Raw genomic sequence first — 27,354 nt, forward strand, 5'->3', positions numbered from 1 at the left:
AAAGAATAATAGCAGTCCTCTTTCCGACGGCACTCTGCATAGTCTACGGCGGGAACAAAACGCGTACACTGGGGGAGAATACAGCCTATGCCCCGCGACACGGCAGTTTATAACACACTCAAGCCACAAGCATTAACAAACTTTGAAGGGTACCCTCATGCTACGGTGCAGTTCCAACTCATACTTACCTGACGGGGAAGTAAAGACTGATCAATGAGGGTTTTCTTCCAGAGTGAGGCTCTTGCATTGCACTACGCTTGGGCTGACCTCTGCGATTACTGCAAACGTCAGTAACTCGACCGTACAATTTCTGGTAGTGGGGGCCTGCGTCCGCGCTCGCCCCCTCCTTAAGTCAAAATGAATGAGCTTAGAAAAGTTGCGCGGCCAAATGTCGGTGGTGACTTAAACGCTAAGGTAAAACCTCGCTTGGCTGTTACGAAACGTGATTGCGATATAAGTCCTCGGAAGGCGGCGGAATTTTATTTTATTTGCCATTCCGTCAGGGTTATTGGATGATCGGCAATAGATCGAGTTTGTATGCATTTGAAAGCTCTTTTTTCTCGTACTATCACCTGAAAATGTCGTAGGAAAATGTCATAGGAAACACTTTCAACAACCGCCACGTTCCTTAATTGTTATAACAAGAAATATATCACAGCAAATGAAAATGAAAAGCCTACGACACCGGGAGTTCCCAGGCGGTCCCCCATCCAAGTACTATCCCGGCCCGACGATGCTTAACTTCCGTGATCAGACGAGAACGGGTGTGTTCATCGTGGTATGGCCGTAGACATTAGTAGGTGCAAATACGTGCAATTTATTTTGACGTTGTGATCAAATTTTTTTATTTAATTTCTTTGAGTTACTTAGGACAAGGCGTATGCATGGATTATCTATTAGACTTTAAGGTTATAGTTTTGTGAAAAAAACAATGTTTTTTTAAAGATGTGTGGCTATAAAAATAGCCGTTGTTTTCTGAGTGTAGCGGTTTACTTCTTCTGTCCTTTGTCGTTCTTCTTTGGGAGTAAGACAGCTTGAATGTTTGGCAAAACACCACCAGCTGCAATGGTTACACCGCTCAAAAGTTTGTTTAATTCTTCATCATTACGAACAGCCAATTGTAAATGTCTTGGAATAATCCTAGCTTTTTTGTTGTCTCTTGCTGCGTTACCAGCCAACTCCAATATCTCAGCAGATAAATATTCCAAGACGGCTGCTAAGTAAACTGGTGCTCCAGATCCAATTCGGTTAGCATAGTGCCCTCTACGAAGGAATCTATGCACTCTACCGACTGGAAATTGAAGTCCAGCTCTTGAGGATCTTGTCTTGGCTTTAGCCTTAGCTTTTCCACCTTTTCCACGTCCAGACATAACTGCGATTTGATTTGTAAGTTAATACAAAAACGTACGAATATTTAACGTAAGTGTTAACGAAATAAACTTTACTCGTTTTTTCATCATAAAAATAGGATCGAAATCATGTTTTTTTAACCAATCATAATTAAGTATTAAACAAAAGATTTTTTTTTTAACCAATTAAATTGCGTATCGGCGTTTTCGGATCGAATTCGATCCGATTTTTTTACTTATAAACAAAAAGTTTTGACTTGCAGTTTAATGCTTATTTACAAGTTAAGTAGCAAAAATTTTTAACCATGTCTGACGCAGCAGCTAAAGGAGGAAAACAGGCACCTAAAGTAGCCAAGAAAGGTGAAAAAAGAGCCGGCAAAAAAGGAGGAAAGATTGGTGGAACTGGTGAAAAGAAACGCAAGAGAAAGAGAAAGGAAAGTTATGCTATTTACATCTACAATGTTTTGAAACAAGTTCACCCAGATGTCGGAGTTTCAAGCAAAGCTATGAGCATCATGAACTCATTTGTCAACGACATCTTTGAGCGCATTGCTTCCGAAGCTTCGCGTTTGGCTCTTCAAAACAAAAAGTCGACCATCTCTTCTCGTGAAATTCAAACCGCAGTACGTCTTCTCTTGCCTGGAGAACTTGCAAAACACGCAGTCAGTGAAGGAACAAAAGCCGTCACAAAATACACAAGCAGCAAGTAAACCAACGTCTACCAAACACAAACGGTCTTTTTTAAGACCACACATCTTTAAAAAAACATTTACTTGGCGTCACTACAAGTTAACCGAAGTTAATAAAACTTCTAAATAATGTGCTTAAGAACACTAGCCTACATTTAAAATACTTCCCCATGTGTGTGTGGATTAGCTTCACTTTTCATACGTATTATTAGCTGTACTTGCAGAAAAGACAAGTACATTGATCCATGTTATTGCTTACATTTAACTTAACCCAGCTTTTCACGGAAACACTCCCAGGCAAATTAACCCTACAAAGTATTTCTAAATTTTTTTTGTGTCATATATGACATAGTATCGTATAGCAATAAATGTAACTGTGACAAGACTTTACACATTGTGTAATTTGGAAGCGTGCACAAAGTAATGTTTTAAAAGATTTGTGGCTATAAAAATAGCCGTTTTTGTTGAGCAATGACAACGCTTAACCTCCGAATCCGTAAAGAGTTCTTCCTTGACGTTTTAAGGCATAAACAACATCCATAGCGGTAACGGTCTTGCGTTTAGCGTGCTCTGTGTAGGTTACAGCATCACGAATAACATTCTCTAAGAAAACCTTCAGTACACCTCTGGTTTCCTCATAGATAAGGCCAGAGATACGTTTGACACCACCTCGTCGAGCAAGACGCCGAATAGCAGGTTTTGTGATTCCCTGAATGTTATCACGAAGAATTTTTCGGTGACGTTTAGCACCTCCTTTTCCCAATCCTTTACCTCCTTTTCCGCGTCCAGACATATTGATATAGTTGCGTACAGAACGAGTACAAAAACAACGTTTGAGTTAACAGAATTCAGACAGCTTTAAAAAGAGGCCATAAAATTACCTACTGCTCGTGGAAACACCCTAATTAACCAATAGAGTTGCGTCATTACAAAATGTTCCGAACATTTTGTACATTTTTTTAAGTAAAACTGTAGTTTTTTTAAAAATTCGTGGTCTTAATGTTTCAGTAAGGCAATAAATTTGGCATCGTTGGAATTCGCCAAACCTTCTGCTACTTACTAAAAAAAAAAAAAGTCAAAAGCTTTTGTGTATCAGAAGATACAGCCGTTTTCCCGTAGCCAAAAAACACAGATTTTATAAAAATGTTAAAGTAATGAGCGTAATGTCATTATGCAGCCAATCAGAAATTACTTTCTTAGCACCAATCAAATGGTTTGTTTTGAACCTTAGCTGTCAATCAATATGAGAAATAAAACTTTGGCGCGATAGTGCATTTTAGACCGTCTTGTGTATCCGTACTACATCGACTTCTTAAAATATGGCTCGTACAAAGCAAACTGCACGTAAATCTACTGGAGGAAAGGCTCCACGAAAACAACTCGCCACTAAAGCTGCGAGGAAAAGCGCACCAGCTACTGGAGGAGTGAAAAAACCACATCGTTACAGACCTGGTACAGTTGCTCTCAGAGAAATCAGAAGATACCAGAAGTCAACCGAGCTCTTGATCCGCAAGTTGCCTTTCCAGCGTCTTGTGCGAGAAATTGCTCAGGACTTCAAAACAGATCTGCGATTCCAGAGCACAGCCGTTATGGCTCTGCAAGAGGCTTCTGAAGCGTACCTTGTTGGCTTGTTCGAGGATACTAACTTGTGTGCCATTCACGCAAAACGAGTTACAATCATGCCTAAAGACATCCAGTTGGCAAGAAGAATTCGTGGGGAACGTGCCTAAGCATCTTACCAAACAAAAAACGGCTATTTTTATAGCCACACATCCATAAAAAATATTACGGCTAGCTTTTTATATCAAACTTTGTCCTGCTTTCTGTTTAAATTTTATGCTACATAAAAATTTTATGCTACATAAAGTTTGACAATGTTAAAAATATGAAGGGCAAGAAAAGTAAAAGCAAGAAAATAAGAAATTTAAAAACGAAAATACTTAAACTTAGGGAATCTAATCTTAAATTTACTCTTTTTTAACTGTTTAAGTGACTTAAACAAGTTTAACTTTGTACCAAGATAATGTTTTTTTGTAAATGTGTGGCTATAAAAATAGCCGTTTGTTAATGTAATAGCCAGATACACACAAATTATTTTTTTGCGGTCTTCTTTGCTGCCTTTTTGGGAGTCTTTTTGACCTTCTTTGCTGCAGGTTTTTTAGCAACAGGCTTCTTTGTGGGTTTCTTAGCTGCTGGTTTCTTAGCCGAGGCTTTCTTTGTGGCAGGCTTCTTTGCTGCTTTCTTTGGCGTGCTCTTCTTTGCTGGCTTCTTTTTTGGTGTACTTTTCTTTGCAGTAGGCTTCTTTGCCGTTGGCTTTTTTGCTGCGGCCTTTTTCTTAGGTTTTTCTTTTTTTACCTGACCTAGCTTGAATGATCCAGAAGCACCAGTGCCTTTAGTTTGAATCAAATCGCCTGATGTTACTCCTCGTTTAAGAGCCATTTTCAGATGATGATCTGAGTTTTCAGCAACTTTGTAATTTGCATGAATATATTTTGTAATAGCTTGGCGAGATGAACCACCGCGTTCCTTTAGGGTAGCGATAGCAGCCTTGATCATGTCCACATATTTAGGGTGATCAGCTGTCTTCTTTGCAGCAGGTTTCTTCTTGGGTGCGATTTTCTTTGGAGAAGCTGCTTCACTCATTTTTAATGTTTTCTTACAACAATCCAACGATAAACGATGCTTGTTATCACAGTAGAAGTATACTAAACATTACCGTGTAAATGAGATATAATTTAAGACGGTGCGAAGTATGCGGACGTAAAAGTACCACTCCCGGGAATTGATTTGGCGCGAAAACAGAAATGTGTGTTTCTGTACATCGTATAATGTCCGTTTTGGGTGCCGCGACTATGCGAAAGCATGTTAATTTTTATTTGTAGTACGACGCAATAGTCTGCAAGAGAAGCTGCTGGAGTTTGAGGTCTTCAGCATTACATCTAGTCTGTTAATTTGGGCTTCTTCCGCGCTCGTGTTAGGATTTTCATAAAGCGTTCTTTGGTTTGCGTTGCGTATGTCGGCCTACATCATCGACACGGCCTGTTTCCGGCTATTAGGAGCAATTCATATATTGGGCACTGCGTTTCGACTTTTTTATTAGACCACAGTAAAAAAATTCACTCACAGAAGTCCCTTTCTTTCATGGCTACAAACACGAAGAATTCTGTCGTAAGTAAAACGAATGCGCAAGCCAAAATGACGATGGGGCGAAGTCATAAGCATGGCCCTGTGGCCCAATGGATAAGGCATCTGACTACGAATCAGGGGATTCCAGGTTCGACTCCTGGCAGGGTCGCACTGTCGCATTTCGGCTGCATGGTCTACTGTGTAACGCGCGCGCACGTTCTGGCGTAATGCGTTGATAAACGGAATGTACGCAGACATATTGGAAAGTAATATCACGCACTTAGTATCGTCGCCTTTGTTAGCATTCATGTAAGTTACCATCCACTCGCTACAGTCGCTCTCCATCCTACGGCTAAATCAACAGCCGTGATTTTTACTATGTCGCCGTCCATCCGTACGCGGTGACAGTTGTAAGCTTTACAGTAACGTGACATGCTCCACAAGCAGTTACGGTGTGTGGACGATGCCTATCATGGCAACGCTTGTTCTTTATCGCTTCTCGGCCTAATGGCTAAGATCAAGTGTAGTATCTGTTCTTATCAGTTTAATATCTGGTAGGCCATTCTCTGAATGGTCAGTATATTAATCTGATTTTTGGCCTTGGGTCATGGAGGTGGATTCATTCACGCCGTGACCACGGGTTGCCTTGGTGTTGCACTATTACCGATGGCGGCCCACATAAGCAATAAAAGAATAATAGCAGTCCTCTTTCCGACGGCACTCTGCATAGTCTACGGCGGGAACAAAACGCGTACACTGGGGGAGAATACAGCCTATGCCCCGCGACACGGCAGTTTATAACACACTCAAGCCACAAGCATTAACAAACTTTGAAGGGTACCCTCATGCTACGGTGCAGTTCCAACTCATACTTACCTGACGGGGAAGTAAAGACTGATCAATGAGGGTTTTCTTCCAGAGTGAGGCTCTTGCATTGCACTACGCTTGGGCTGACCTCTGCGATTACTGCAAACGTCAGTAACTCGACCGTACAATTTCTGGTAGTGGGGGCCTGCGTCCGCGCTCGCCCCCTCCTTAAGTCAAAATGAATGAGCTTAGAAAAGTTGCGCGGCCAAATGTCGGTGGTGACTTAAACGCTAAGGTAAAACCTCGCTTGGCTGTTACGAAACGTGATTGCGATATAAGTCCTCGGAAGGCGGCGGAATTTTATTTTATTTGCCATTCCGTCAGGGTTATTGGATGATCGGCAATAGATCGAGTTTGTATGCATTTGAAAGCTCTTTTTTCTCGTACTATCACCTGAAAATGTCGTAGGAAAATGTCATAGGAAACACTTTCAACAACCGCCACGTTCCTTAATTGTTATAACAAGAAATATATCACAGCAAATGAAAATGAAAAGCCTACGACACCGGGAGTTCCCAGGCGGTCCCCCATCCAAGTACTATCCCGGCCCGACGATGCTTAACTTCCGTGATCAGACGAGAACGGGTGTGTTCATCGTGGTATGGCCGTAGACATTAGTAGGTGCAAATACGTGCAATTTATTTTGACGTTGTGATCAAATTTTTTTATTTAATTTCTTTGAGTTACTTAGGACAAGGCGTATGCATGGATTATCTATTAGACTTTAAGGTTATAGTTTTGTGAAAAAAACAATGTTTTTTTAAAGATGTGTGGCTATAAAAATAGCCGTTGTTTTCTGAGTGTAGCGGTTTACTTCTTCTGTCCTTTGTCGTTCTTCTTTGGGAGTAAGACAGCTTGAATGTTTGGCAAAACACCACCAGCTGCAATGGTTACACCGCTCAAAAGTTTGTTTAATTCTTCATCATTACGAACAGCCAATTGTAAATGTCTTGGAATAATCCTAGCTTTTTTGTTGTCTCTTGCTGCGTTACCAGCCAACTCCAATATCTCAGCAGATAAATATTCCAAGACGGCTGCTAAGTAAACTGGTGCTCCAGATCCAATTCGGTTAGCATAGTGCCCTCTACGAAGGAATCTATGCACTCTACCGACTGGAAATTGAAGTCCAGCTCTTGAGGATCTTGTCTTGGCTTTAGCCTTAGCTTTTCCACCTTTTCCACGTCCAGACATAACTGCGATTTGATTTGTAAGTTAATACAAAAACGTACGAATATTTAACGTAAGTGTTAACGAAATAAACTTTACTCGTTTTTTCATCATAAAAATAGGATCGAAATCATGTTTTTTTAACCAATCATAATTAAGTATTAAACAAAAGATTTTTTTTTTAACCAATTAAATTGCGTATCGGCGTTTTCGGATCGAATTCGATCCGATTTTTTTACTTATAAACAAAAAGTTTTGACTTGCAGTTTAATGCTTATTTACAAGTTAAGTAGCAAAAATTTTTAACCATGTCTGACGCAGCAGCTAAAGGAGGAAAACAGGCACCTAAAGTAGCCAAGAAAGGTGAAAAAAGAGCCGGCAAAAAAGGAGGAAAGATTGGTGGAACTGGTGAAAAGAAACGCAAGAGAAAGAGAAAGGAAAGTTATGCTATTTACATCTACAATGTTTTGAAACAAGTTCACACCAGATGTCGGAGTTTCAAGCAAAGCTATGAGCATCATGAACTCATTTGTCAACGACATCTTTGAGCGCATTGCTTCCGAAGCTTCGCGTTTGGCTCTTCAAAACAAAAAGTCGACCATCTCTTCTCGTGAAATTCAAACCGCAGTACGTCTTCTCTTGCCTGGAGAACTTGCAAAACACGCAGTCAGTGAAGGAACAAAAGCCGTCACAAAATACACAAGCAGCAAGTAAACCAACGTCTACCAAACACAAACGGTCTTTTTTAAGACCACACATCTTTAAAAAAACATTTACTTGGCGTCACTACAAGTTAACCGAAGTTAATAAAACTTCTAAATAATGTGCTTAAGAACACTAGCCTACATTTAAAATACTTCCCCATGTGTGTGTGGATTAGCTTCACTTTTCATACGTATTATTAGCTGTACTTGCAGAAAAGACAAGTACATTGATCCATGTTATTGCTTACATTTAACTTAACCCAGCTTTTCACGGAAACACTCCCAGGCAAATTAACCCTACAAAGTATTTCTAAATTTTTTTTGTGTCATATATGACATAGTATCGTATAGCAATAAATGTAACTGTGACAAGACTTTACACATTGTGTAATTTGGAAGCGTGCACAAAGTAATGTTTTAAAAGATTTGTGGCTATAAAAATAGCCGTTTTTGTTGAGCAATGACAACGCTTAACCTCCGAATCCGTAAAGAGTTCTTCCTTGACGTTTTAAGGCATAAACAACATCCATAGCGGTAACGGTCTTGCGTTTAGCGTGCTCTGTGTAGGTTACAGCATCACGAATAACATTCTCTAAGAAAACCTTCAGTACACCTCTGGTTTCCTCATAGATAAGGCCAGAGATACGTTTGACACCACCTCGTCGAGCAAGACGCCGAATAGCAGGTTTTGTGATTCCCTGAATGTTATCACGAAGAATTTTTCGGTGACGTTTAGCACCTCCTTTTCCCAATCCTTTACCTCCTTTTCCGCGTCCAGACATATTGATATAGTTGCGTACAGAACGAGTACAAAAACAACGTTTGAGTTAACAGAATTCAGACAGCTTTAAAAAGAGGCCATAAAATTACCTACTGCTCGTGGAAACACCCTAATTAACCAATAGAGTTGCGTCATTACAAAATGTTCCGAACATTTTGTACATTTTTTTAAGTAAAACTGTAGTTTTTTTAAAAATTCGTGGTCTTAATGTTTCAGTAAGGCAATAAATTTGGCATCGTTGGAATTCGCCAAACCTTCTGCTACTTACTAAAAAAAAAAAAAGTCAAAAGCTTTTGTGTATCAGAAGATACAGCCGTTTTCCCGTAGCCAAAAAACACAGATTTTATAAAAATGTTAAAGTAATGAGCGTAATGTCATTATGCAGCCAATCAGAAATTACTTTCTTAGCACCAATCAAATGGTTTGTTTTGAACCTTAGCTGTCAATCAATATGAGAAATAAAACTTTGGCGCGATAGTGCATTTTAGACCGTCTTGTGTATCCGTACTACATCGACTTCTTAAAATATGGCTCGTACAAAGCAAACTGCACGTAAATCTACTGGAGGAAAGGCTCCACGAAAACAACTCGCCACTAAAGCTGCGAGGAAAAGCGCACCAGCTACTGGAGGAGTGAAAAAACCACATCGTTACAGACCTGGTACAGTTGCTCTCAGAGAAATCAGAAGATACCAGAAGTCAACCGAGCTCTTGATCCGCAAGTTGCCTTTCCAGCGTCTTGTGCGAGAAATTGCTCAGGACTTCAAAACAGATCTGCGATTCCAGAGCACAGCCGTTATGGCTCTGCAAGAGGCTTCTGAAGCGTACCTTGTTGGCTTGTTCGAGGATACTAACTTGTGTGCCATTCACGCAAAACGAGTTACAATCATGCCTAAAGACATCCAGTTGGCAAGAAGAATTCGTGGGGAACGTGCCTAAGCATCTTACCAAACAAAAAACGGCTATTTTTATAGCCACACATCCATAAAAAATATTACGGCTAGCTTTTTATATCAAACTTTGTCCTGCTTTCTGTTTAAATTTTATGCTACATAAAAATTTTATGCTACATAAAGTTTGACAATGTTAAAAATATGAAGGGCAAGAAAAGTAAAAGCAAGAAAATAAGAAATTTAAAAACGAAAATACTTAAACTTAGGGAATCTAATCTTAAATTTACTCTTTTTTAACTGTTTAAGTGACTTAAACAAGTTTAACTTTGTACCAAGATAATGTTTTTTTGTAAATGTGTGGCTATAAAAATAGCCGTTTGTTAATGTAATAGCCAGATACACACAAATTATTTTTTTGCGGTCTTCTTTGCTGCCTTTTTGGGAGTCTTTTTGACCTTCTTTGCTGCAGGTTTTTTAGCAACAGGCTTCTTTGTGGGTTTCTTAGCTGCTGGTTTCTTAGCCGAGGCTTTCTTTGTGGCAGGCTTCTTTGCTGCTTTCTTTGGCGTGCTCTTCTTTGCTGGCTTCTTTTTTGGTGTACTTTTCTTTGCAGTAGGCTTCTTTGCCGTTGGCTTTTTTGCTGCGGCCTTTTTCTTAGGTTTTTCTTTTTTTACCTGACCTAGCTTGAATGATCCAGAAGCACCAGTGCCTTTAGTTTGAATCAAATCGCCTGATGTTACTCCTCGTTTAAGAGCCATTTTCAGATGATGATCTGAGTTTTCAGCAACTTTGTAATTTGCATGAATATATTTTGTAATAGCTTGGCGAGATGAACCACCGCGTTCCTTTAGGGTAGCGATAGCAGCCTTGATCATGTCCACATATTTAGGGTGATCAGCTGTCTTCTTTGCAGCAGGTTTCTTCTTGGGTGCGATTTTCTTTGGAGAAGCTGCTTCACTCATTTTTAATGTTTTCTTACAACAATCCAACGATAAACGATGCTTGTTATCACAGTAGAAGTATACTAAACATTACCGTGTAAATGAGATATAATTTAAGACGGTGCGAAGTATGCGGACGTAAAAGTACCACTCCCGGGAATTGATTTGGCGCGAAAACAGAAATGTGTGTTTCTGTACATCGTATAATGTCCGTTTTGGGTGCCGCGACTATGCGAAAGCATGTTAATTTTTATTTGTAGTACGACGCAATAGTCTGCAAGAGAAGCTGCTGGAGTTTGAGGTCTTCAGCATTACATCTAGTCTGTTAATTTGGGCTTCTTCCGCGCTCGTGTTAGGATTTTCATAAAGCGTTCTTTGGTTTGCGTTGCGTATGTCGGCCTACATCATCGACACGGCCTGTTTCCGGCTATTAGGAGCAATTCATATATTGGGCACTGCGTTTCGACTTTTTTATTAGACCACAGTAAAAAAATTCACTCACAGAAGTCCCTTTCTTTCATGGCTACAAACACGAAGAATTCTGTCGTAAGTAAAACGAATGCGCAAGCCAAAATGACGATGGGGCGAAGTCATAAGCATGGCCCTGTGGCCCAATGGATAAGGCATCTGACTACGAATCAGGGGATTCCAGGTTCGACTCCTGGCAGGGTCGCACTGTCGCATTTCGGCTGCATGGTCTACTGTGTAACGCGCGCGCACGTTCTGGCGTAATGCGTTGATAAACGGAATGTACGCAGACATATTGGAAAGTAATATCACGCACTTAGTATCGTCGCCTTTGTTAGCATTCATGTAAGTTACCATCCACTCGCTACAGTCGCTCTCCATCCTACGGCTAAATCAACAGCCGTGATTTTTACTATGTCGCCGTCCATCCGTACGCGGTGACAGTTGTAAGCTTTACAGTAACGTGACATGCTCCACAAGCAGTTACGGTGTGTGGACGATGCCTATCATGGCAACGCTTGTTCTTTATCGCTTCTCGGCCTAATGGCTAAGATCAAGTGTAGTATCTGTTCTTATCAGTTTAATATCTGGTAGGCCATTCTCTGAATGGTCAGTATATTAATCTGATTTTTGGCCTTGGGTCATGGAGGTGGATTCATTCACGCCGTGACCACGGGTTGCCTTGGTGTTGCACTATTACCGATGGCGGCCCACATAAGCAATAAAAGAATAATAGCAGTCCTCTTTCCGACGGCACTCTGCATAGTCTACGGCGGGAACAAAACGCGTACACTGGGGGAGAATACAGCCTATGCCCCGCGACACGGCAGTTTATAACACACTCAAGCCACAAGCATTAACAAACTTTGAAGGGTACCCTCATGCTACGGTGCAGTTCCAACTCATACTTACCTGACGGGGAAGTAAAGACTGATCAATGAGGGTTTTCTTCCAGAGTGAGGCTCTTGCATTGCACTACGCTTGGGCTGACCTCTGCGATTACTGCAAACGTCAGTAACTCGACCGTACAATTTCTGGTAGTGGGGGCCTGCGTCCGCGCTCGCCCCCTCCTTAAGTCAAAATGAATGAGCTTAGAAAAGTTGCGCGGCCAAATGTCGGTGGTGACTTAAACGCTAAGGTAAAACCTCGCTTGGCTGTTACGAAACGTGATTGCGATATAAGTCCTCGGAAGGCGGCGGAATTTTATTTTATTTGCCATTCCGTCAGGGTTATTGGATGATCGGCAATAGATCGAGTTTGTATGCATTTGAAAGCTCTTTTTTCTCGTACTATCACCTGAAAATGTCGTAGGAAAATGTCATAGGAAACACTTTCAACAACCGCCACGTTCCTTAATTGTTATAACAAGAAATATATCACAGCAAATGAAAATGAAAAGCCTACGACACCGGGAGTTCCCAGGCGGTCCCCCATCCAAGTACTATCCCGGCCCGACGATGCTTAACTTCCGTGATCAGACGAGAACGGGTGTGTTCATCGTGGTATGGCCGTAGACATTAGTAGGTGCAAATACGTGCAATTTATTTTGACGTTGTGATCAAATTTTTTTATTTAATTTCTTTGAGTTACTTAGGACAAGGCGTATGCATGGATTATCTATTAGACTTTAAGGTTATAGTTTTGTGAAAAAAACAATGTTTTTTTAAAGATGTGTGGCTATAAAAATAGCCGTTGTTTTCTGAGTGTAGCGGTTTACTTCTTCTGTCCTTTGTCGTTCTTCTTTGGGAGTAAGACAGCTTGAATGTTTGGCAAAACACCACCAGCTGCAATGGTTACACCGCTCAAAAGTTTGTTTAATTCTTCATCATTACGAACAGCCAATTGTAAATGTCTTGGAATAATCCTAGCTTTTTTGTTGTCTCTTGCTGCGTTACCAGCCAACTCCAATATCTCAGCAGATAAATATTCCAAGACGGCTGCTAAGTAAACTGGTGCTCCAGATCCAATTCGGTTAGCATAGTGCCCTCTACGAAGGAATCTATGCACTCTACCGACTGGAAATTGAAGTCCAGCTCTTGAGGATCTTGTCTTGGCTTTAGCCTTAGCTTTTCCACCTTTTCCACGTCCAGACATAACTGCGATTTGATTTGTAAGTTAATACAAAAACGTACGAATATTTAACGTAAGTGTTAACGAAATAAACTTTACTCGTTTTTTCATCATAAAAATAGGATCGAAATCATGTTTTTTTAACCAATCATAATTAAGTATTAAACAAAAGATTTTTTTTTTAACCAATTAAATTGCGTATCGGCGTTTTCGGATCGAATTCGATCCGATTTTTTTACTTATAAACAAAAAGTTTTGACTTGCAGTTTAATGCTTATTTACAAGTTAAGTAGCAAAAATTTTTAACCATGTCTGACGCAGCAGCTAAAGGAGGAAAACAGGCACCTAAAGTAGCCAAGAAAGGTGAAAAAAGAGCCGGCAAAAAAGGAGGAAAGATTGGTGGAACTGGTGAAAAGAAACGCAAGAGAAAGAGAAAGGAAAGTTATGCTATTTACATCTACAATGTTTTGAAACAAGTTCACCCAGATGTCGGAGTTTCAAGCAAAGCTATGAGCATCATGAACTCATTTGTCAACGACATCTTTGAGCGCATTGCTTCCGAAGCTTCGCGTTTGGCTCTTCAAAACAAAAAGTCGACCATCTCTTCTCGTGAAATTCAAACCGCAGTACGTCTTCTCTTGCCTGGAGAACTTGCAAAACACGCAGTCAGTGAAGGAACAAAAGCCGTCACAAAATACACAAGCAGCAAGTAAACCAACGTCTACCAAACACAAACGGTCTTTTTTAAGACCACACATCTTTAAAAAAACATTTACTTGGCGTCACTACAAGTTAACCGAAGTTAATAAAACTAAATAATGTGCTTAAGAACACTAGCCTACATTTAAAATACTTCCCCATGTGTGTGTGGATTAGCTTCACTTTTCATACGTATTATTAGCTGTACTTGCAGAAAAGACAAGTACATTGATCCATGTTATTGCTTACATTTAACTTAACCCAGCTTTTCACGGAAACACTCCCAGGCAAATTAACCCTACAAAGTATTTCTAAATTTTTTTTGTGTCATATATGACATAGTATCGTATAGCAATAAATGTAACTGTGACAAGACTTTACACATTGTGTAATTTGGAAGCGTGCACAAAGTAATGTTTTAAAAGATTTGTGGCTATAAAAATAGCCGTTTTTGTTGAGCAATGACAACGCTTAACCTCCGAATCCGTAAAGAGTTCTTCCTTGACGTTTTAAGGCATAAACAACATCCATAGCGGTAACGGTCTTGCGTTTAGCGTGCTCTGTGTAGGTTACAGCATCACGAATAACATTCTCTAAGAAAACCTTCAGTACACCTCTGGTTTCCTCATAGATAAGGCCAGAGATACGTTTGACACCACCTCGTCGAGCAAGACGCCGAATAGCAGGTTTTGTGATTCCCTGAATGTTATCACGAAGAATTTTTCGGTGACGTTTAGCACCTCCTTTTCCCAATCCTTTACCTCCTTTTCCGCGTCCAGACATATTGATATAGTTGCGTACAGAACGAGTACAAAAACAACGTTTGAGTTAACAGAATTCAGACAGCTTTAAAAAGAGGCCATAAAATTACCTACTGCTCGTGGAAACACCCTAATTAACCAATAGAGTTGCGTCATTACAAAATGTTCCGAACATTTTGTACATTTTTTTAAGTAAAACTGTAGTTTTTTTAAAAATTCGTGGTCTTAATGTTTCAGTAAGGCAATAAATTTGGCATCGTTGGAATTCGCCAAACCTTCTGCTACTTACTAAAAAAAAAAAAAGTCAAAAGCTTTTGTGTATCAGAAGATACAGCCGTTTTCCCGTAGCCAAAAAACACAGATTTTATAAAAATGTTAAAGTAATGAGCGTAATGTCATTATGCAGCCAATCAGAAATTACTTTCTTAGCACCAATCAAATGGTTTGTTTTGAACCTTAGCTGTCAATCAATATGAGAAATAAAACTTTGGCGCGATAGTGCATTTTAGACCGTCTTGTGTATCCGTACTACATCGACTTCTTAAAATATGGCTCGTACAAAGCAAACTGCACGTAAATCTACTGGAGGAAAGGCTCCACGAAAACAACTCGCCACTAAAGCTGCGAGGAAAAGCGCACCAGCTACTGGAGGAGTGAAAAAACCACATCGTTACAGACCTGGTACAGTTGCTCTCAGAGAAATCAGAAGATACCAGAAGTCAACCGAGCTCTTGATCCGCAAGTTGCCTTTCCAGCGTCTTGTGCGAGAAATTGCTCAGGACTTCAAAACAGATCTGCGATTCCAGAGCACAGCCGTTATGGCTCTGCAAGAGGCTTCTGAAGCGTACCTTGTTGGCTTGTTCGAGGATACTAACTTGTGTGCCATTCACGCAAAACGAGTTACAATCATGCCTAAAGACATCCAGTTGGCAAGAAGAATTCGTGGGGAACGTGCCTAAGCATCTTACCAAACAAAAAACGGCTATTTTTATAGCCACACATCCATAAAAAATATTACGGCTAGCTTTTTATATCAAACTTTGTCCTGCTTTCTGTTTAAATTTTATGCTACATAAAAATTTTATGCTACATAAAGTTTGACAATGTTAAAAATATGAAGGGCAAGAAAAGTAAAAGCAAGAAAATAAGAAATTTAAAAACGAAAATACTTAAACTTAGGGAATCTAATCTTAAATTTACTCTTTTTTAACTGTTTAAGTGACTTAAACAAGTTTAACTTTGTACCAAGATAATGTTTTTTTGTAAATGTGTGGCTATAAAAATAGCCGTTTGTTAATGTAATAGCCAGATACACACAAATTATTTTTTTGCGGTCTTCTTTGCTGCCTTTTTGGGAGTCTTTTTGACCTTCTTTGCTGCAGGTTTTTTAGCAACAGGCTTCTTTGTGGGTTTCTTAGCTGCTGGTTTCTTAGCCGAGGCTTTCTTTGTGGCAGGCTTCTTTGCTGCTTTCTTTGGCGTGCTCTTCTTTGCTGGCTTCTTTTTTGGTGTACTTTTCTTTGCAGTAGGCTTCTTTGCCGTTGGCTTTTTTGCTGCGGCCTTTTTCTTAGGTTTTTCTTTTTTTACCTGACCTAGCTTGAATGATCCAGAAGCACCAGTGCCTTTAGTTTGAATCAAATCGCCTGATGTTACTCCTCGTTTAAGAGCCATTTTCAGATGATGATCTGAGTTTTCAGCAACTTTGTAATTTGCATGAATATATTTTGTAATAGCTTGGCGAGATGAACCACCGCGTTCCTTTAGGGTAGCGATAGCAGCCTTGATCATGTCCACATATTTAGGGTGATCAGCTGTCTTCTTTGCAGCAGGTTTCTTCTTGGGTGCGATTTTCTTTGGAGAAGCTGCTTCACTCATTTTTAATGTTTTCTTACAACAATCCAACGATAAACGATGCTTGTTATCACAGTAGAAGTATACTAAACATTACCGTGTAAATGAGATATAATTTAAGACGGTGCGAAGTATGCGGACGTAAAAGTACCACTCCCGGGAATTGATTTGGCGCGAAAACAGAAATGTGTGTTTCTGTACATCGTATAATGTCCGTTTTGGGTGCCGCGACTATGCGAAAGCATGTTAATTTTTATTTGTAGTACGACGCAATAGTCTGCAAGAGAAGCTGCTGGAGTTTGAGGTCTTCAGCATTACATCTAGTCTGTTAATTTGGGCTTCTTCCGCGCTCGTGTTAGGATTTTCATAAAGCGTTCTTTGGTTTGCGTTGCGTATGTCGGCCTACATCATCGACACGGCCTGTTTCCGGCTATTAGGAGCAATTCATATATTGGGCACTGCGTTTCGACTTTTTTATTAGACCACAGTAAAAAAATTCACTCACAGAAGTCCCTTTCTTTCATGGCTACAAACACGAAGAATTCTGTCGTAAGTAAAACGAATGCGCAAGCCAAAATGACGATGGGGCGAAGTCATAAGCATGGCCCTGTGGCCCAATGGATAAGGCATCTGACTACGAATCAGGGGATTCCAGGTTCGACTCCTGGCAGGGTCGCACTGTCGCATTTCGGCTGCATGGTCTACTGTGTAACGCGCGCGCACGTTCTGGCGTAATGCGTTGATAAACGGAATGTACGCAGACATATTGGAAAGTAATATCACGCACTTAGTATCGTCGCCTTTGTTAGCATTCATGTAAGTTACCATCCACTCGCTACAGTCGCTCTCCATCCTACGGCTAAATCAACAGCCGTGATTTTTACTATGTCGCCGTCCATCCGTACGCGGTGACAGTTGTAAGCTTTACAGTAACGTGACATGCTCCACAAGCAGTTACGGTGTGTGGACGATGCCTATCATGGCAACGCTTGTTCTTTATCGCTTCTCGGCCTAATGGCTAAGATCAAGTGTAGTATCTGTTCTTATCAGTTTAATATCTGGTAGGCCATTCTCTGAATGGTCAGTATATTAATCTGATTTTTGGCCTTGGGTCATGGAGGTGGATTCATTCACGCCGTGACCACGGGTTGCCTTGGTGTTGCACTATTACCGATGGCGGCCCACATAAGCAATAAAAGAATAATAGCAGTCCTCTTTCCGACGGCACTCTGCATAGTCTACGGCGGGAACAAAACGCGTACACTGGGGGAGAATACAGCCTATGCCCCGCGACACGGCAGTTTATAACACACTCAAGCCACAAGCATTAACAAACTTTGAAGGGTACCCTCATGCTACGGTGCAGTTCCAACTCATACTTACCTGACGGGGAAGTAAAGACTGATCAATGAGGGTTTTCTTCCAGAGTGAGGCTCTTGCATTGCACTACGCTTGGGCTGACCTCTGCGATTACTGCAAACGTCAGTAACTCGACCGTACAATTTCTGGTAGTGGGGGCCTGCGTCCGCGCTCGCCCCCTCCTTAAGTCAAAATGAATGAGCTTAGAAAAGTTGCGCGGCCAAATGTCGGTGGTGACTTAAACGCTAAGGTAAAACCTCGCTTGGCTGTTACGAAACGTGATTGCGATATAAGTCCTCGGAAGGCGGCGGAATTTTATTTTATTTGCCATTCCGTCAGGGTTATTGGATGATCGGCAATAGATCGAGTTTGTATGCATTTGAAAGCTCTTTTTTCTCGTACTATCACCTGAAAATGTCGTAGGAAAATGTCATAGGAAACACTTTCAACAACCGCCACGTTCCTTAATTGTTATAACAAGAAATATATCACAGCAAATGAAAATGAAAAGCCTACGACACCGGGAGTTCCCAGGCGGTCCCCCATCCAAGTACTATCCCGGCCCGACGATGCTTAACTTCCGTGATCAGACGAGAACGGGTGTGTTCATCGTGGTATGGCCGTAGACATTAGTAGGTGCAAATACGTGCAATTTATTTTGACGTTGTGATCAAATTTTTTTATTTAATTTCTTTGAGTTACTTAGGACAAGGCGTATGCATGGATTATCTATTAGACTTTAAGGTTATAGTTTTGTGAAAAAAACAATGTTTTTTTAAAGATGTGTGGCTATAAAAATAGCCGTTGTTTTCTGAGTGTAGCGGTTTACTTCTTCTGTCCTTTGTCGTTCTTCTTTGGGAGTAAGACAGCTTGAATGTTTGGCAAAACACCACCAGCTGCAATGGTTACACCGCTCAAAAGTTTGTTTAATTCTTCATCATTACGAACAGCCAATTGTAAATGTCTTGGAATAATCCTAGCTTTTTTGTTGTCTCTTGCTGCGTTACCAGCCAACTCCAATATCTCAGCAGATAAATATTCCAAGACGGCTGCTAAGTAAACTGGTGCTCCAGATCCAATTCGGTTAGCATAGTGCCCTCTACGAAGGAATCTATGCACTCTACCGACTGGAAATTGAAGTCCAGCTCTTGAGGATCTTGTCTTGGCTTTAGCCTTAGCTTTTCCACCTTTTCCACGTCCAGACATAACTGCGATTTGATTTGTAAGTTAATACAAAAACGTACGAATATTTAACGTAAGTGTTAACGAAATAAACTTTACTCGTTTTTTCATCATAAAAATAGGATCGAAATCATGTTTTTTTAACCAATCATAATTAAGTATTAAACAAAAGATTTTTTTTTTAACCAATTAAATTGCGTATCGGCGTTTTCGGATCGAATTCGATCCGATTTTTTTACTTATAAACAAAAAGTTTTGACTTGCAGTTTAATGCTTATTTACAAGTTAAGTAGCAAAAATTTTTAACCATGTCTGACGCAGCAGCTAAAGGAGGAAAACAGGCACCTAAAGTAGCCAAGAAAGGTGAAAAAAGAGCCGGCAAAAAAGGAGGAAAGATTGGTGGAACTGGTGAAAAGAAACGCAAGAGAAAGAGAAAGGAAAGTTATGCTATTTACATCTACAATGTTTTGAAACAAGTTCACCCAGATGTCGGAGTTTCAAGCAAAGCTATGAGCATCATGAACTCATTTGTCAACGACATCTTTGAGCGCATTGCTTCCGAAGCTTCGCGTTTGGCTCTTCAAAACAAAAAGTCGACCATCTCTTCTCGTGAAATTCAAACCGCAGTACGTCTTCTCTTGCCTGGAGAACTTGCAAAACACGCAGTCAGTGAAGGAACAAAAGCCGTCACAAAATACACAAGCAGCAAGTAAACCAACGTCTACCAAACACAAACGGTCTTTTTTAAGACCACACATCTTTAAAAAAACATTTACTTGGCGTCACTACAAGTTAACCGAAGTTAATAAAACTTCTAAATAATGTGCTTAAGAACACTAGCCTACATTTAAAATACTTCCCCATGTGTGTGTGGATTAGCTTCACTTTTCATACGTATTATTAGCTGTACTTGCAGAAAAGACAAGTACATTGATCCATGTTATTGCTTACATTTAACTTAACCCAGCTTTTCACGGAAACACTCCCAGGCAAATTAACCCTACAAAGTATTTCTAAATTTTTTTTGTGTCATATATGACATAGTATCGTATAGCAATAAATGTAACTGTGACAAGACTTTACACATTGTGTAATTTGGAAGCGTGCACAAAGTAATGTTTTAAAAGATTTGTGGCTATAAAAATAGCCGTTTTTGTTGAGCAATGACAACGCTTAACCTCCGAATCCGTAAAGAGTTCTTCCTTGACGTTTTAAGGCATAAACAACATCCATAGCGGTAACGGTCTTGCGTTTAGCGTGCTCTGTGTAGGTTACAGCATCACGAATAACATTCTCTAAGAAAACCTTCAGTACACCTCTGGTTTCCTCATAGATAAGGCCAGAGATACGTTTGACACCACCTCGTCGAGCAAGACGCCGAATAGCAGGTTTTGTGATTCCCTGAATGTTATCACGAAGAATTTTTCGGTGACGTTTAGCACCTCCTTTTCCCAATCCTTTACCTCCTTTTCCGCGTCCAGACATATTGATATAGTTGCGTACAGAACGAGTACAAAAACAACGTTTGAGTTAACAGAATTCAGACAGCTTTAAAAAGAGGCCATAAAATTACCTACTGCTCGTGGAAACACCCTAATTAACCAATAGAGTTGCGTCATTACAAAATGTTCCGAACATTTTGTACATTTTTTTAAGTAAAACTGTAGTTTTTTTAAAAATTCGTGGTCTTAATGTTTCAGTAAGGCAATAAATTTGGCATCGTTGGAATTCGCCAAACCTTCTGCTACTTACTAAAAAAAAAAAAAGTCAAAAGCTTTTGTGTATCAGAAGATACAGCCGTTTTCCCGTAGCCAAAAAACACAGATTTTATAAAAATGTTAAAGTAATGAGCGTAATGTCATTATGCAGCCAATCAGAAATTACTTTCTTAGCACCAATCAAATGGTTTGTTTTGAACCTTAGCTGTCAATCAATATGAGAAATAAAACTTTGGCGCGATAGTGCATTTTAGACCGTCTTGTGTATCCGTACTACATCGACTTCTTAAAATATGGCTCGTACAAAGCAAACTGCACGTAAATCTACTGGAGGAAAGGCTCCACGAAAACAACTCGCCACTAAAGCTGCGAGGAAAAGCGCACCAGCTACTGGAGGAGTGAAAAAACCACATCGTTACAGACCTGGTACAGTTGCTCTCAGAGAAATCAGAAGATACCAGAAGTCAACCGAGCTCTTGATCCGCAAGTTGCCTTTCCAGCGTCTTGTGCGAGAAATTGCTCAGGACTTCAAAACAGATCTGCGATTCCAGAGCACAGCCGTTATGGCTCTGCAAGAGGCTTCTGAAGCGTACCTTGTTGGCTTGTTCGAGGATACTAACTTGTGTGCCATTCACGCAAAACGAGTTACAATCATGCCTAAAGACATCCAGTTGGCAAGAAGAATTCGTGGGGAACGTGCCTAAGCATCTTACCAAACAAAAAACGGCTATTTTTATAGCCACACATCCATAAAAAATATTACGGCTAGCTTTTTATATCAAACTTTGTCCTGCTTTCTGTTTAAATTTTATGCTACATAAAAATTTTATGCTACATAAAGTTTGACAATGTTAAAAATATGAAGGGCAAGAAAAGTAAAAGCAAGAAAATAAGAAATTTAAAAACGAAAATACTTAAACTTAGGGAATCTAATCTTAAATTTACTCTTTTTTAACTGTTTAAGTGACTTAAACAAGTTTAACTTTGTACCAAGATAATGTTTTTTTGTAAATGTGTGGCTATAAAAATAGCCGTTTGTTAATGTAATAGCCAGATACACACAAATTATTTTTTTGCGGTCTTCTTTGCTGCCTTTTTGGGAGTCTTTTTGACCTTCTTTGCTGCAGGTTTTTTAGCAACAGGCTTCTTTGTGGGTTTCTTAGCTGCTGGTTTCTTAGCCGAGGCTTTCTTTGTGGCAGGCTTCTTTGCTGCTTTCTTTGGCGTGCTCTTCTTTGCTGGCTTCTTTTTTGGTGTACTTTTCTTTGCAGTAGGCTTCTTTGCCGTTGGCTTTTTTGCTGCGGCCTTTTTCTTAGGTTTTTCTTTTTTTACCTGACCTAGCTTGAATGATCCAGAAGCACCAGTGCCTTTAGTTTGAATCAAATCGCCTGATGTTACTCCTCGTTTAAGAGCCATTTTCAGATGATGATCTGAGTTTTCAGCAACTTTGTAATTTGCATGAATATATTTTGTAATAGCTTGGCGAGATGAACCACCGCGTTCCTTTAGGGTAGCGATAGCAGCCTTGATCATGTCCACATATTTAGGGTGATCAGCTGTCTTCTTTGCAGCAGGTTTCTTCTTGGGTGCGATTTTCTTTGGAGAAGCTGCTTCACTCATTTTTAATGTTTTCTTACAACAATCCAACGATAAACGATGCTTGTTATCACAGTAGAAGTATACTAAACATTACCGTGTAAATGAGATATAATTTAAGACGGTGCGAAGTATGCGGACGTAAAAGTACCACTCCCGGGAATTGATTTGGCGCGAAAACAGAAATGTGTGTTTCTGTACATCGTATAATGTCCGTTTTGGGTGCCGCGACTATGCGAAAGCATGTTAATTTTTATTTGTAGTACGACGCAATAGTCTGCAAGAGAAGCTGCTGGAGTTTGAGGTCTTCAGCATTACATCTAGTCTGTTAATTTGGGCTTCTTCCGCGCTCGTGTTAGGATTTTCATAAAGCGTTCTTTGGTTTGCGTTGCGTATGTCGGCCTACATCATCGACACGGCCTGTTTCCGGCTATTAGGAGCAATTCATATATTGGGCACTGCGTTTCGACTTTTTTATTAGACCACAGTAAAAAAATTCACTCACAGAAGTCCCTTTCTTTCATGGCTACAAACACGAAGAATTCTGTCGTAAGTAAAACGAATGCGCAAGCCAAAATGACGATGGGGCGAAGTCATAAGCATGGCCCTGTGGCCCAATGGATAAGGCATCTGACTACGAATCAGGGGATTCCAGGTTCGACTCCTGGCAGGGTCGCACTGTCGCATTTCGGCTGCATGGTCTACTGTGTAACGCGCGCGCACGTTCTGGCGTAATGCGTTGATAAACGGAATGTACGCAGACATATTGGAAAGTAATATCACGCACTTAGTATCGTCGCCTTTGTTAGCATTCATGTAAGTTACCATCCACTCGCTACAGTCGCTCTCCATCCTACGGCTAAATCAACAGCCGTGATTTTTACTATGTCGCCGTCCATCCGTACGCGGTGACAGTTGTAAGCTTTACAGTAACGTGACATGCTCCACAAGCAGTTACGGTGTGTGGACGATGCCTATCATGGCAACGCTTGTTCTTTATCGCTTCTCGGCCTAATGGCTAAGATCAAGTGTAGTATCTGTTCTTATCAGTTTAATATCTGGTAGGCCATTCTCTGAATGGTCAGTATATTAATCTGATTTTTGGCCTTGGGTCATGGAGGTGGATTCATTCACGCCGTGACCACGGGTTGCCTTGGTGTTGCACTATTACCGATGGCGGCCCACATAAGCAATAAAAGAATAATAGCAGTCCTCTTTCCGACGGCACTCTGCATAGTCTACGGCGGGAACAAAACGCGTACACTGGGGGAGAATACAGCCTATGCCCCGCGACACGGCAGTTTATAACACACTCAAGCCACAAGCATTAACAAACTTTGAAGGGTACCCTCATGCTACGGTGCAGTTCCAACTCATACTTACCTGACGGGGAAGTAAAGACTGATCAATGAGGGTTTTCTTCCAGAGTGAGGCTCTTGCATTGCACTACGCTTGGGCTGACCTCTGCGATTACTGCAAACGTCAGTAACTCGACCGTACAATTTCTGGTAGTGGGGGCCTGCGTCCGCGCTCGCCCCCTCCTTAAGTCAAAATGAATGAGCTTAGAAAAGTTGCGCGGCCAAATGTCGGTGGTGACTTAAACGCTAAGGTAAAACCTCGCTTGGCTGTTACGAAACGTGATTGCGATATAAGTCCTCGGAAGGCGGCGGAATTTTATTTTATTTGCCATTCCGTCAGGGTTATTGGATGATCGGCAATAGATCGAGTTTGTATGCATTTGAAAGCTCTTTTTTCTCGTACTATCACCTGAAAATGTCGTAGGAAAATGTCATAGGAAACACTTTCAACAACCGCCACGTTCCTTAATTGTTATAACAAGAAATATATCACAGCAAATGAAAATGAAAAGCCTACGACACCGGGAGTTCCCAGGCGGTCCCCCATCCAAGTACTATCCCGGCCCGACGATGCTTAACTTCCGTGATCAGACGAGAACGGGTGTGTTCATCGTGGTATGGCCGTAGACATTAGTAGGTGCAAATACGTGCAATTTATTTTGACGTTGTGATCAAATTTTTTTATTTAATTTCTTTGAGTTACTTAGGACAAGGCGTATGCATGGATTATCTATTAGACTTTAAGGTTATAGTTTTGTGAAAAAAACAATGTTTTTTTAAAGATGTGTGGCTATAAAAATAGCCGTTGTTTTCTGAGTGTAGCGGTTTACTTCTTCTGTCCTTTGTCGTTCTTCTTTGGGAGTAAGACAGCTTGAATGTTTGGCAAAACACCACCAGCTGCAATGGTTACACCGCTCAAAAGTTTGTTTAATTCTTCATCATTACGAACAGCCAATTGTAAATGTCTTGGAATAATCCTAGCTTTTTTGTTGTCTCTTGCTGCGTTACCAGCCAACTCCAATATCTCAGCAGATAAATATTCCAAGACGGCTGCTAAGTAAACTGGTGCTCCAGATCCAATTCGGTTAGCATAGTGCCCTCTACGAAGGAATCTATGCACTCTACCGACTGGAAATTGAAGTCCAGCTCTTGAGGATCTTGTCTTGGCTTTAGCCTTAGCTTTTCCACCTTTTCCACGTCCAGACATAACTGCGATTTGATTTGTAAGTTAATACAAAAACGTACGAATATTTAACGTAAGTGTTAACGAAATAAACTTTACTCGTTTTTTCATCATAAAAATAGGATCGAAATCATGTTTTTTTAACCAATCATAATTAAGTATTAAACAAAAGATTTTTCTTTTAACCAATTAAATTGCGTATCGGCGTTTTCGGATCGAATTCGATCCGATTTTTTTACTTATAAACAAAAAGTTTTGACTTGCAGTTTAATGCTTATTTACAAGTTAAGTAGCAAAAATTTTTAACCATGTCTGACGCAGCAGCTAAAGGAGGAAAACAGGCACCTAAAGTAGCCAAGAAAGGTGAAAAAAGAGCCGGCAAAAAAGGAGGAAAGATTGGTGGAACTGGTGAAAAGAAACGCAAGAGAAAGAGAAAGGAAAGTTATGCTATTTACATCTACAATGTTTTGAAACAAGTTCACCCAGATGTCGGAGTTTCAAGCAAAGCTATGAGCATCATGAACTCATTTGTCAACGACATCTTTGAGCGCATTGCTTCCGAAGCTTCGCGTTTGGCTCTTCAAAACAAAAAGTCGACCATCTCTTCTCGTGAAATTCAAACCGCAGTACGTCTTCTCTTGCCTGGAGAACTTGCAAAACACGCAGTCAGTGAAGGAACAAAAGCCGTCACAAAATACACAAGCAGCAAGTAAACCAACGTCTACCAAACACAAACGGTCTTTTTTAAGACCACACATCTTTAAAAAAACATTTACTTGGCGTCACTACAAGTTAACCGAAGTTAATAAAACTTCTAAATAATGTGCTTAAGAACACTAGCCTACATTTAAAATACTTCCCCATGTGTGTGTGGATTAGCTTCACTTTTCATACGTATTATTAGCTGTACTTGCAGAAAAGACAAGTACATTGATCCATGTTATTGCTTACATTTAACTTAACCCAGCTTTTCACGGAAACACTCCCAGGCAAATTAACCCTACAAAGTATTTCTAAATTTTTTTTGTGTCATATATGACATAGTATCGTATAGCAATAAATGTAACTGTGACAAGACTTTACACATTGTGTAATTTGGAAGCGTGCACAAAGTAATGTTTTAAAAGATTTGTGGCTATAAAAATAGCCGTTTTTGTTGAGCAATGACAACGCTTAACCTCCGAATCCGTAAAGAGTTCTTCCTTGACGTTTTAAGGCATAAACAACATCCATAGCGGTAACGGTCTTGCGTTTAGCGTGCTCTGTGTAGGTTACAGCATCACGAATAACATTCTCTAAGAAAACCTTCAGTACACCTCTGGTTTCCTCATAGATAAGGCCAGAGATACGTTTGACACCACCTCGTCGAGCAAGACGCCGAATAGCAGGTTTTGTGATTCCCTGAATGTTATCACGAAGAATTTTTCGGTGACGTTTAGCACCTCCTTTTCCCAATCCTTTACCTCCTTTTCCGCGTCCAGACATATTGATATAGTTGCGTACAGAACGAGTACAAAAACAACGTTTGAGTTAACAGAATTCAGACAGCTTTAAAAAGAGGCCATAAAATTACCTACTGCTCGTGGAAACACCCTAATTAACCAATAGAGTTGCGTCATTACAAAATGTTCCGAACATTTTGTACATTTTTTTAAGTAAAACTGTAGTTTTTTTAAAAATTCGTGGTCTTAATGTTTCAGTAAGGCAATAAATTTGGCATCGTTGGAATTCGCCAAACCTTCTGCTACTTACTAAAAAAAAAAAAAGTCAAAAGCTTTTGTGTATCAGAAGATACAGCCGTTTTCCCGTAGCCAAAAAACACAGATTTTATAAAAATGTTAAAGTAATGAGCGTAATGTCATTATGCAGCCAATCAGAAATTACTTTCTTAGCACCAATCAAATGGTTTGTTTTGAACCTTAGCTGTCAATCAATATGAGAAATAAAACTTTGGCGCGATAGTGCATTTTAGACCGTCTTGTGTATCCGTACTACATCGACTTCTTAAAATATGGCTCGTACAAAGCAAACTGCACGTAAATCTACTGGAGGAAAGGCTCCACGAAAACAACTCGCCACTAAAGCTGCGAGGAAAAGCGCACCAGCTACTGGAGGAGTGAAAAAACCACATCGTTACAGACCTGGTACAGTTGCTCTCAGAGAAATCAGAAGATACCAGAAGTCAACCGAGCTCTTGATCCGCAAGTTGCCTTTCCAGCGTCTTGTGCGAGAAATTGCTCAGGACTTCAAAACAGATCTGCGATTCCAGAGCACAGCCGTTATGGCTCTGCAAGAGGCTTCTGAAGCGTACCTTGTTGGCTTGTTCGAGGATACTAACTTGTGTGCCATTCACGCAAAACGAGTTACAATCATGCCTAAAGACATCCAGTTGGCAAGAAGAATTCGTGGGGAACGTGCCTAAGCATCTTACCAAACAAAAAACGGCTATTTTTATAGCCACACATCCATAAAAAATATTACGGCTAGCTTTTTATATCAAACTTTGTCCTGCTTTCTGTTTAAATTTTATGCTACATAAAAATTTTATGCTACATAAAGTTTGACAATGTTAAAAATATGAAGGGCAAGAAAAGTAAAAGCA

General features: G+C 40.3%; 4 protein-coding genes and 14 non-coding genes across 18 annotated transcripts; 9 read left to right on the top strand and 9 right to left on the bottom strand.

Moving 5' to 3' along the window:
- Nucleotides 1-180: 180 nt before the first annotated feature.
- LOC130659461 (U1 spliceosomal RNA) lies at nt 181-345 on the top strand. The gene has a single exon (XR_008986666.1). It is a non-coding gene; the product is annotated as a U1 spliceosomal RNA (small nuclear RNA).
- A 328-nt stretch (nt 346-673) lies between these two features.
- Nucleotides 674-792, bottom strand: LOC130658056 (5S ribosomal RNA). The gene has a single exon (XR_008985273.1). It is a non-coding gene; the product is annotated as a 5S ribosomal RNA (ribosomal RNA).
- Nucleotides 793-4,109: 3,317 nt separating this feature from the next.
- Nucleotides 4,110-4,740, bottom strand: LOC130657130 (histone H1-delta-like). Its single transcript, XM_057460094.1, has one exon. The coding sequence runs from the start codon at nt 4,679-4,681 to the stop codon at nt 4,130-4,132; it is 552 nt and encodes a 183-aa protein (XP_057316077.1). The 5' UTR covers nt 4,682-4,740; the 3' UTR covers nt 4,110-4,129.
- A 915-nt stretch (nt 4,741-5,655) lies between these two features.
- Nucleotides 5,656-5,847, top strand: LOC130660516 (U2 spliceosomal RNA). The gene has a single exon (XR_008987714.1). It is a non-coding gene; the product is annotated as a U2 spliceosomal RNA (small nuclear RNA).
- Nucleotides 5,848-6,032: 185 nt separating this feature from the next.
- On the top strand, nt 6,033-6,197 carry LOC130659462 (U1 spliceosomal RNA). The gene has a single exon (XR_008986668.1). It is a non-coding gene; the product is annotated as a U1 spliceosomal RNA (small nuclear RNA).
- Nucleotides 6,198-6,525: 328 nt separating this feature from the next.
- Nucleotides 6,526-6,644, bottom strand: LOC130658068 (5S ribosomal RNA). Its single transcript, XR_008985285.1, has one exon. It is a non-coding gene; the product is annotated as a 5S ribosomal RNA (ribosomal RNA).
- A 3,318-nt stretch (nt 6,645-9,962) lies between these two features.
- Nucleotides 9,963-10,593, bottom strand: LOC130657131 (histone H1-delta-like). Its single transcript, XM_057460095.1, has one exon. It carries the CDS (start codon nt 10,532-10,534, stop codon nt 9,983-9,985), a length of 552 nt encoding a protein of 183 aa, XP_057316078.1. The 5' UTR covers nt 10,535-10,593; the 3' UTR covers nt 9,963-9,982.
- Nucleotides 10,594-11,508: 915 nt separating this feature from the next.
- Nucleotides 11,509-11,700, top strand: LOC130660517 (U2 spliceosomal RNA). Its single transcript, XR_008987715.1, has one exon. It is a non-coding gene; the product is annotated as a U2 spliceosomal RNA (small nuclear RNA).
- Nucleotides 11,701-11,885: 185 nt separating this feature from the next.
- LOC130659465 (U1 spliceosomal RNA) lies at nt 11,886-12,050 on the top strand. The gene has a single exon (XR_008986670.1). It is a non-coding gene; the product is annotated as a U1 spliceosomal RNA (small nuclear RNA).
- Nucleotides 12,051-12,378: 328 nt separating this feature from the next.
- On the bottom strand, nt 12,379-12,497 carry LOC130658080 (5S ribosomal RNA). Its single transcript, XR_008985297.1, has one exon. It is a non-coding gene; the product is annotated as a 5S ribosomal RNA (ribosomal RNA).
- A 3,314-nt stretch (nt 12,498-15,811) lies between these two features.
- On the bottom strand, nt 15,812-16,442 carry LOC130657132 (histone H1-delta-like). The gene has a single exon (XM_057460096.1). It carries the CDS (start codon nt 16,381-16,383, stop codon nt 15,832-15,834), a length of 552 nt encoding a protein of 183 aa, XP_057316079.1. The 5' UTR covers nt 16,384-16,442; the 3' UTR covers nt 15,812-15,831.
- Nucleotides 16,443-17,357: 915 nt separating this feature from the next.
- LOC130660518 (U2 spliceosomal RNA) lies at nt 17,358-17,549 on the top strand. The gene has a single exon (XR_008987716.1). It is a non-coding gene; the product is annotated as a U2 spliceosomal RNA (small nuclear RNA).
- A 185-nt stretch (nt 17,550-17,734) lies between these two features.
- Nucleotides 17,735-17,899, top strand: LOC130659466 (U1 spliceosomal RNA). Its single transcript, XR_008986671.1, has one exon. It is a non-coding gene; the product is annotated as a U1 spliceosomal RNA (small nuclear RNA).
- Nucleotides 17,900-18,227: 328 nt separating this feature from the next.
- On the bottom strand, nt 18,228-18,346 carry LOC130658092 (5S ribosomal RNA). Its single transcript, XR_008985310.1, has one exon. It is a non-coding gene; the product is annotated as a 5S ribosomal RNA (ribosomal RNA).
- A 3,318-nt stretch (nt 18,347-21,664) lies between these two features.
- LOC130657133 (histone H1-delta-like) lies at nt 21,665-22,294 on the bottom strand. Its single transcript, XM_057460097.1, has one exon. It carries the CDS (start codon nt 22,233-22,235, stop codon nt 21,684-21,686), a length of 552 nt encoding a protein of 183 aa, XP_057316080.1. The 5' UTR covers nt 22,236-22,294; the 3' UTR covers nt 21,665-21,683.
- A 915-nt stretch (nt 22,295-23,209) lies between these two features.
- Nucleotides 23,210-23,401, top strand: LOC130660519 (U2 spliceosomal RNA). Its single transcript, XR_008987717.1, has one exon. It is a non-coding gene; the product is annotated as a U2 spliceosomal RNA (small nuclear RNA).
- A 185-nt stretch (nt 23,402-23,586) lies between these two features.
- On the top strand, nt 23,587-23,751 carry LOC130659467 (U1 spliceosomal RNA). The gene has a single exon (XR_008986672.1). It is a non-coding gene; the product is annotated as a U1 spliceosomal RNA (small nuclear RNA).
- A 328-nt stretch (nt 23,752-24,079) lies between these two features.
- Nucleotides 24,080-24,198, bottom strand: LOC130658104 (5S ribosomal RNA). Its single transcript, XR_008985322.1, has one exon. It is a non-coding gene; the product is annotated as a 5S ribosomal RNA (ribosomal RNA).
- Nucleotides 24,199-27,354: the final 3,156 nt, after the last annotated feature.

This window comes from Hydractinia symbiolongicarpus, chromosome 9, assembly GCF_029227915.1.
Source record: "Hydractinia symbiolongicarpus strain clone_291-10 chromosome 9, HSymV2.1, whole genome shotgun sequence".
NCBI classification, from domain to species: domain Eukaryota; kingdom Metazoa; phylum Cnidaria; class Hydrozoa; order Anthoathecata; family Hydractiniidae; genus Hydractinia; species Hydractinia symbiolongicarpus.

Excerpts from the sequence above, each read along its gene's own strand:
- LOC130657131 (XM_057460095.1), bottom strand. The coding sequence starts at position 10,534 with ATGAGTGAAGCAGCTTCTCCAAAGAAAATCGCACCCAAGAAGAAACCT.
- LOC130657133 (XM_057460097.1), bottom strand. The coding sequence starts at position 22,235 with ATGAGTGAAGCAGCTTCTCCAAAGAAAATCGCACCCAAGAAGAAACCT.
- LOC130657132 (XM_057460096.1), bottom strand. The coding sequence starts at position 16,383 with ATGAGTGAAGCAGCTTCTCCAAAGAAAATCGCACCCAAGAAGAAACCT.
- LOC130657130 (XM_057460094.1), bottom strand. The coding sequence starts at position 4,681 with ATGAGTGAAGCAGCTTCTCCAAAGAAAATCGCACCCAAGAAGAAACCT.